We start from the raw sequence: 7,748 nt of genomic DNA on the forward strand, positions 1-7,748 counted from the left end.
TTTTTCTTCCTGTCTTTGTTAACCCTTTAGGCATGGCCAGACTCGTGACCGAATGCTTGACCGAAACTTGAAGAATATGTACCCACCTCCTTCTTTCCCCTCTAATAAAGTTGCCACTGTGAAATCTACAGGGCCCACCCCAGCTGAGCCTGAGGAGCTACCAGTGCCCATGGCCCAGGCACTCCCGTCACTGGCTTCCACTGCAACCCCACCACCAACCCCTACCCTACCCCAGCCATTAGCTCTACCACCCTTGGCTACAGAGGGGGCTGAATGTCTGAATGTTGATGACCAGGATGAAGGGAGCCCGGCCACACAGGAACCTGAGCCAGCCTCAGGGGGTGGGAGTAGCAGTGGGATTGGCAAGAAGGAACAGCTGTCTGTGAAGAAGCTTCGAGTGGTACTGTTTGCCCTGTGCTGTAACACAGAACAGGCAGCTGAACACTTCCGAAACCCCCAGCGGCGCATCCGCCGTTGGCTTCGGCGCTTCCAGGCCTCCCAGGGAGAGAATCTGGAGGGCAAGTATCTGAGCTTCGAGGCAGAAGAGAAACTGGCTGAGTGGGTGCTGACCCAGCGAGAGCAACAGCTACCTGTAAATGAGGAGACCTTGTTCCAGAAAGCCACAAAAATAGGACGGTCTTTGGAGGGGGGTTTTAAGATCTCTTATGAGTGGGCTGTGCGTTTCATGCTGCGGCACCACCTGACTCCCCACGCCCGGCGCGCAGTGGCCCACACCCTACCCAAGGATGTGGCAGAGAATGCAGGACTCTTCATTGAGTTTGTGCAACGGCAGATTCACAACCAGGACTTACCTTTGTCTATGATTGTGGCCATTGATGAGATGTCCTTGTTTCTGGATACAGAGGTGTTGAGCAGTGATGACCGAAAGGAGAATGCCCTGCAGACAGTGGGCACAGGGGAACCTTGGTGTGATGTGGTGTTGGCCATTCTGGCAGATGGCACTGTGCTGCCCACTCTGGTTTTCTACCGAGGACAAATGGATCAGCCTGCTAATGTGCCAGACTCTATATTGCTAGAGGCAAAGGAAAGTGGCTACAGTGATGATGAGATCATGGAGCTGTGGTCAACCCGAGTGTGGCAGAAGCACACCGCTTGCCAGCGCAGCAAAGGCATGCTTGTGATGGACTGTCATCGCACTCACTTGTCAGAAGAGGTGCTGGCTATGCTTAGTGCCTCTAGCACTTTGCCTGCAGTGGTTCCAGCAGGCTGTAGCTCCAAAATCCAGCCATTAGATGTGTGCATCAAACGAACGGTCAAGAACTTCCTGCACAAAAAGTGGAAGGAGCAAGCTCGGGCAATGGCAGATACTGCATGTGATTCTGATGTCTTGCTGCAACTGGTGGTAGTCTGGCTGGCTGAGGTGTTGGCTGTCATTGGGGACTGTCCAGAGCTGGTTCAGCGGTCTTTCCTTGTGGCTAGTGTTCTGCCTGGCCCTGATGGCAACATTAACTCACCTACAAGAAATGCTGACATGCAGGAGGAGCTAATTGCCTCTCTAGAGGAGCAGCTGAAGCTGAGTGGGGAACAGTCTGAGGAGCACTCAGCTTCCACTCCCCGACCCAGGTCATCTGCCGAAGAGACAACTGAGCCTGAAAGCCTTCACCAGCTCTTTGAGGGTGAAAGCGAGACCGAGTCCTTCTATGGCTTTGAAGAAGCTGACCTAGATCTGATGGAGATTTGAGTGTTGGGGTCATGAGGGGGTGTGGAGTTGGGTGGGAAAGTGTGAGGGAGGGTAAAGGGGTTTAGGGAAAAGGGTGCATACCAGGTGGGGTATTTGGTTTATATTTTTAATTTTATGCCACCACTGTCCCCGATATTGATTTATATTTCCCTGTGGATTTGTGGATTATTAGGAGAACCAATAGTGATCATGTCTGAGCCGAGGAGCCGGCCCATTGGTCATTCACTTATGCTAAAAACAGCTTTTTGTGACTTTCTAAGAAAATTTAAATCACTGTTTGGTATTTTTCTGACAAAAATCAAGAAAAAAAACCCCTTCGTGGACAAATATTAAGTTTTTTTGTTTTCCCTTTTACCTCAATTGTATCATAGTACATCTGGGTTTGTTTTACTGTGTGGCCAATGTCTTTGGGCATGATGCTATCCATCTGTTGTCAATGTGAGAACATTTCTGAAGATGGGAAAGAAAAATATGTAGCTCACAAACTGGTTTATTATATATATGGATAAAAAACTTTTTTCATTATGGTCTTAACACTTTTATATAAAAATGAAAATGGAAAAAAAAATCCCCCTGAACTCTCTTCTCCTTTCTTACCTTCCCTCTCCAGAGAAGTTGGTTTCTACAGCAACTCAATATATAAAATATGGCTTTAAAAATGCATGAAACCACCTTCAGTCAACCAGAAAGATGAATAGATTTTTCCTCACCACCCTCCCTCCAACAAAAACATGACAAAACCAATATTCTTTGCATTTGCGATCCTTGGCCCCTTTCCCCATTCTCACACCATCACTCTGGACGAAGGATCATACATGTCATTAGCAAGCAAGAGGTACTGAGGTGATCCCAGAGTGTTAGGGTGGAAGCCACTCCCAGTGTGGGGGGTCTTCATCCTACAGACCCCCATGGGCAGTCCTGGCTTTGTTGAACGTCATCTTGCTAAGTGGACAGCATGCCTGTTCAAGAGACCACATGTCCTACAGCCAGGAGCTAATTGTGCAAGAAGTGTTGAACTTTAAAAAAGAAAAGACCACTTGTTGAAATCCTGCTTACCTTGTGGCTTTCTCCTTTTGCTCTTAATGCTGAAAGAATCTGACTTGAAGAAGAAATACATGGGGGTGTGCACAAAGAAAAAGACATGAATCTTTATTTTTCACTGCCAGCATCAAGGAAAGAAAACATTTCTCTACAATTTGCATGAGGGATTTTTTAAAAATTGTATGTACTCATGGTTATAAATGGAAATGTACTGTAACAGAAAAGGAGCAAAAATACAGGTCCACCTTTCCCACAGCTACATCCTTCTGTCCATCCTGAGTCTTGCAGCAACGTTTCCTTCCTATGAGCCAAGGAGGCAACCTGCAAAGGCTTATAAATGGTTCATCTTTAAAATGTACATAATGGAACATTTAATAAAATGAGGGGAAATGGGTTTATAAACTTTTTTTTCTAGGTGACCCTGTTTTAATAGGCTTTCACAGACTGGCAGATGCTCAAGATGTGATGGGCCTGGTGGTTCAAGTGTAACGTTTGTTACCACCTTTCTCCTCACTTCCGTTTTTGTTGTTTTAACCCCCAGGACACTATAATATAGTGAACTGGAGGGATCCTCCCATAAACAGCGTGGCCAGCTTTGTGAACCTGTGGCATCTGAAAACTGAACTGAGCATCCATCTGGGCTTCTCTTCCCCAGCTTTTTGCCTGATGCCATTTTCACAACATAGACTTTCAAATTAACTCTTTGCTTTTCAAAAAGATCAAGAACTATATGGTCTTTTCTTATCTACAGTGACCTAATCCTTTTCTTTGGTAGTCTCTGCTATAGCCCAGCCTTAACAGGGTTGGGTTCCTGGCCTGTGCACATTGAAATGACTTTCTTGATGGGTAATTTTTTAAGACCGTACTACCAACAGTGGGTCAGCTGGGTTTTGGCCAGGAAATTATCTTTGTTGGATTCTGCCTGCATGGCTTAGTAGTAGAAGGGTTTTTGTTTTGTTTTTTTTTTTAATCAGTTTAATCAATAAACAAGTATTTATTGACTACTTTCTGTGTTGAGACTGAATGTGTAGAATATTCAAATAGAAAGCTCATGGTTTTCTTTAATGTACCAGTTTGTTTTCATCGTGAGTGGTACAGAGGAATGTTTTGATTTTTCCTGACGTCACTGAATTTGTTTTTGAGTTTGCTTCTATACTACTTTCTCAGAGGTCTAGAGAAGATAGGCATTACAATTACACCATCCCAGGGATGGAACTTGGCTAATACTCTACCTCATTTGACTCACAGCTAGCTAAACTTGGGACACTTTATTAAAGACACAAAACTTGCAAGAGGTTTTCTGCTAAGCGCTAGAAATTAGCAGGTTTGAATAACAACTTTTAGGTTAAATGTTGACAGTATTTCCCATATGGAGGTTGAATGGAAGGATTGAGAGGCTGCTCTATTAGATGCTCCATTTTATTTTGGAATGGGGTTTTAATTAAAACTACATTTGCAGGCAGCACTAACCAGAAACTATATTTTAGAATAGTATACGGGTGGAAATGTGGAAGAAAAATACTAAACACAAAAGCCACTTAGGTTATCCCACAAATTTAATAAAGCCTGGTTTCTACATAAAGCTGCCTTAACAAATGAAGAGAATAGTGGATCTTCTGTATTGTCATGCAGAGAACTCTGAGAACCAAGAGCCAAACGGTCGGTCTCATCAGGGAGCGAGATGGCACATAGCAGTACTTGGTGATTTTGCTCTTGGTGTGATCTGGTCAGAAAGAACACAACTACTCAGCAAGTATTTCAAAAGATTTATTTTACAAAAAAAAAGTCTACCTTTGAACCAGCCAAGTTCAAAGTTGGAAGAAGGGCACAACTTCAGTTCTGGATAATGTGTATTTCATTCAAAGCCACTAAAAATGAAGAGAGCAGAAAAAAATTGTAAAGCCATAGGGAGAGGAATCAAATCCTAAAAGCAGTGCTATCCAACCAAAACATTCCACCCAGAGATTTTTTGGGTTGAGATTTAAAAAAAACACCCAACTTAGGGCAAACCAAGGGGCCTCCAATTCTACCTATTTTTTCTACTGTAATTTTAATTTCAATCACCTGATCATATGGGCAATCTCCCAGTTGGTTTCTGCAGACAAGGGTCCCTCTATTTCAACACCTTTTTCAGTTACAGTGGCGACTTGAAACTGAAAAGAAAGTTCTCAATGAAAATCCTCACCCCCACATGGAAAAAGTCTCTGGGGGTCTGGTCAGAGGTCAAGTAGAGGGTCTTCCTCTAATATGAATAGTAGTCAGAAATGGGGTAAACTGTTCTTCAAAGCAGACCCCAAGCATTTGCAAATATCCAGAACCTGCCAATTAGATCCCTTCACCACCTTTATTAGTCACTCCCCTCCTCACTCGGTTATAAGAACGGGCATCTCGGTAGTACAGCACTCGCATGCAGCGTTCCACTAGTTCTCGGGCCTCAGTCTGGCTTAGCACTGGCTGCTTCTCCAGAACTTCTCGAAGCAGAGGCTAGGGACATCAGAGAAAAAACGGGGGAGATATCAAAGGCTGAATACCAGGCTATTTGTCTGAAATCCATGGCGTAATATGCACAAATGAGTGAAAAAGTAACATTTCACCTACCATCTCACCAGAATAAGTTCTGCATATTTGTGCTAAGACCCAGATAAGTCTAGAATGTCTTTTCTCCGCACATGACTACTGACTTCTGGACATGCCTTGTCATTGGAATATAAGTGCCACAGTCAGAGCCTCTGGACTACACAGCCAACCATTTGCCCAGCAATAGGGATCCTAACCTATTCATGTCAGAATTATAAAGGAAAAACAAGCACACAACCAGTAACCCCCATTGCCTTCTGTCTTGCCCTCGCTCCCACCTCTCAATTACCTACTTACCTGAGCTAAGTATGCACCATAACCAGTGGCCAGCGAAGGGGCTTCATAAGCTACACCGAGCATGTCCACATAACCGAGGAAGCTAACAATAGATGAAAGAATTCATTTCATCTTAGGTTTCTGTATCTTAGCTGAAGGATGGGGCAATGGGATCTAAGAACAGGGATTTATTCCGGGAGGAAAGATAAACACACTATACAGTCACTACAGATTAGGCTGTCAAGAAAATGTTACTTGTATTCAAATCAACCTCTCTCCATTAGAATAGCCTCCGATGACCATGGTGTTCCACAGGGGGTTCATCTTGGAGCGGCGGCTGTACATGGCCCTGGTCAGCCATGAATGAATAGCTCTAGGACTGTAGTTGTGCCCATCTCCCAATAACTCCTCATCAATCCTTAAAAAGAAATGATTGTAAGAATATGAATGTCGGGATCTCTATCCCACATCTTCCACCCCCAACAATTCTCCCTGTCCCCTGCTGCAGCCACAAGTGCCTCCACCTTATAACTTTAGGGGATAAAAAACAGCAGATGCCCCTTTCCTCCCCACTTGGGAACAACGCCCTATTCTAGATGACTTACACCATCTGGCCAAGCACTTGCTTCAAGTACTGGAAATCAGCGTAGTCTCCGGAAGCACCCAGCATGGTGCTGTCGTTGACTCTCATAATGCGAGAGATGTTGCGGAAACGGGCCAAAGAACCGTAGGAACCCAGCATGTCTGCTGCAATCACCACTCCGCCGTCAAACTTCACGCCCAGGACCGAGGTCCCGGTCACCATGGGGTTCCTGGAGAGAGAGAGAGAGAAGGAGCTTTGGAGGAGTCCGAGTCCTCTTCCAGCGGTGAGCCCGCCTCGGGTTTTCCATGGTTCCTTTCTTTCATTCCCCCAGACTCTTGTCCCGAGCTGCCGCTCGCCTTCTCCAGCTCTCTCAGAACAGTGGGCCGCGCCAGGCCCCACAGGCCCACCCCCTGCGCAGGCTGAGGCGCCCACAGCTTACTGGGTGCGCGTAATCGGACCCCCGTAGAGCGCGGATGCCGGGTCCACAAGGGAACCAGGAGTGGGCGGAATGCGATAAAATTGCCCTGGTGCCGGACCCCCAGCCCAGAGCGCAGACCGCGACTCCCAAATCGCTTCCATCTTAGTCACGGTAGCAGAAGAAATGCAAGCGCTTGCGCCAACGGAAGCGGAAGTGATCCTTCGGCGGGGGCCTTACCTCTTCCTGCCGGTCCTTTCCAGCAGCCATGTTGATGAGGTCATTACCAACGCTAAGATCGTTCTTGCTAGAGAACCCCCTGACAGTTGGAGTTGCGCAGCACCGCCTTGCGTCGCAGTAGAATGGGAACTGCCGTATATCCCTATGTATCAGATGCACCCCCCAAAAAATTTGGGGTCTAAAACTGGGTGTGTCTCATACAGTGGTTGTAGAAGTGTGCATTTCAAATGCCGTAGATGGAACTGAGGAGGAGGCAATATGTGAAGACAATGATTCATCATCAGACACAGATGAGGACAAATTAATGGATGAGAGTTTTGACAGTGATGAGTTGTATGAATTTTATGATGAATAAAACTTGAGTTCAATAACTTCATGTAATACAATATTTTCAAATTTGGGGCCCCCAAAATTAAGGTGCGTCATATATGGGAGCGTCTTATACATGGGGAAATATGGTCTTCCAAGTGTTGTGACGCCAACAGAAGGAAGGGACTGGTGAGAGGTAGGTGGGGGGCGCTGAGCGAAGATGCAGAATTTCTCCTGCCCATCTTGGGTCCTTATCAAAAGCCCCACATGAAACTAACAGTGAAATCAGGATCTCTTTCTTACACCGTTTCTCAAAGCAGCCTGACAGGCAAGCATTGTCGACCTGTATTATAGATAAGAAACCGAGGCTTGAGTTGTGATTTACCCGATCACACAGCTGGTAATAGTAGATCTGAATCTTCAAACCTAGAATTTAAAAAAGGATCATACAGTTGTGTATACCCTGGGGTGTGTGATACCAGTGAATTGCTCACTCAGTAGGATGTTGGCCAAATCTCTTAAAGTTTTCTTATTAGAAAGTCTTCTTGCAGCCTGACCTGTGGTGTCACCGTGGATAAAGTTCAGCCTGGAACGCTGAGGTCCTG

At 45.7% G+C, this 7,748-nt stretch overlaps 2 protein-coding genes across 4 annotated transcripts in view; one reads left to right on the forward strand and one right to left on the reverse strand.

The window, feature by feature from the left end:
• Nucleotides 1–3,712, forward strand: part of POGZ (pogo transposable element derived with ZNF domain) — a 70,576-nt gene extending 66,864 nt beyond the window's left edge. For all 3 annotated transcript variants that reach the window (XM_066262136.1, XM_066262134.1, XM_066262135.1), the window contains exon 19: nucleotides 31–3,712. In XM_066262136.1, coding sequence (XP_066118233.1) covers nucleotides 31–1,702 — 1,672 coding nt within the window. In that variant the 3' untranslated portion in view covers nucleotides 1,703–3,712. The remainder of the gene's footprint in view (nucleotides 1–30) is intronic.
• A 782-nt stretch (nucleotides 3,713–4,494) lies between these two features.
• On the reverse strand, nucleotides 4,495–6,794 carry PSMB4 (proteasome 20S subunit beta 4). The gene is made up of 7 exons (XM_066262138.1): nucleotides 6,619–6,794; nucleotides 6,202–6,408; nucleotides 5,868–6,014; nucleotides 5,618–5,699; nucleotides 5,111–5,227; nucleotides 4,808–4,896; nucleotides 4,495–4,611 (listed from the first exon to the last, which is right to left on the reverse strand). Exons 1-7 carry the CDS (start codon nucleotides 6,756–6,758, stop codon nucleotides 4,599–4,601), a joined length of 795 nt encoding a protein of 264 aa, XP_066118235.1. The 5' UTR covers nucleotides 6,759–6,794; the 3' UTR covers nucleotides 4,495–4,598.
• Between the last annotated feature and the right edge of the window lie 954 nt (nucleotides 6,795–7,748).

This window comes from Saccopteryx bilineata, chromosome 2 (genome assembly GCF_036850765.1).
Source record: "Saccopteryx bilineata isolate mSacBil1 chromosome 2, mSacBil1_pri_phased_curated, whole genome shotgun sequence".
NCBI lineage: Eukaryota > Metazoa > Chordata > Mammalia > Chiroptera > Emballonuridae > Saccopteryx > Saccopteryx bilineata.

Coding starts and splice junctions, on each gene's coding strand:
- PSMB4 (XM_066262138.1), bottom strand. CDS start 6,758: ATGGAAGCGATTTGGGAGTCGCGGTCTGCGCTCTGGGCTGGGGGTCCG. Junction 5,700..5,867: donor GGCTATTCTAATGGAGAGAG/GTTGATTTGAAT, acceptor ATCTATTGTTAG/CTTCCTCGGTTATGTGGACA. Junction 5,228..5,617: donor ATGGTGCATACTTAGCTCAG/GTAAGTAGGTAA, acceptor TGATGTCCCTAG/CCTCTGCTTCGAGAAGTTCT.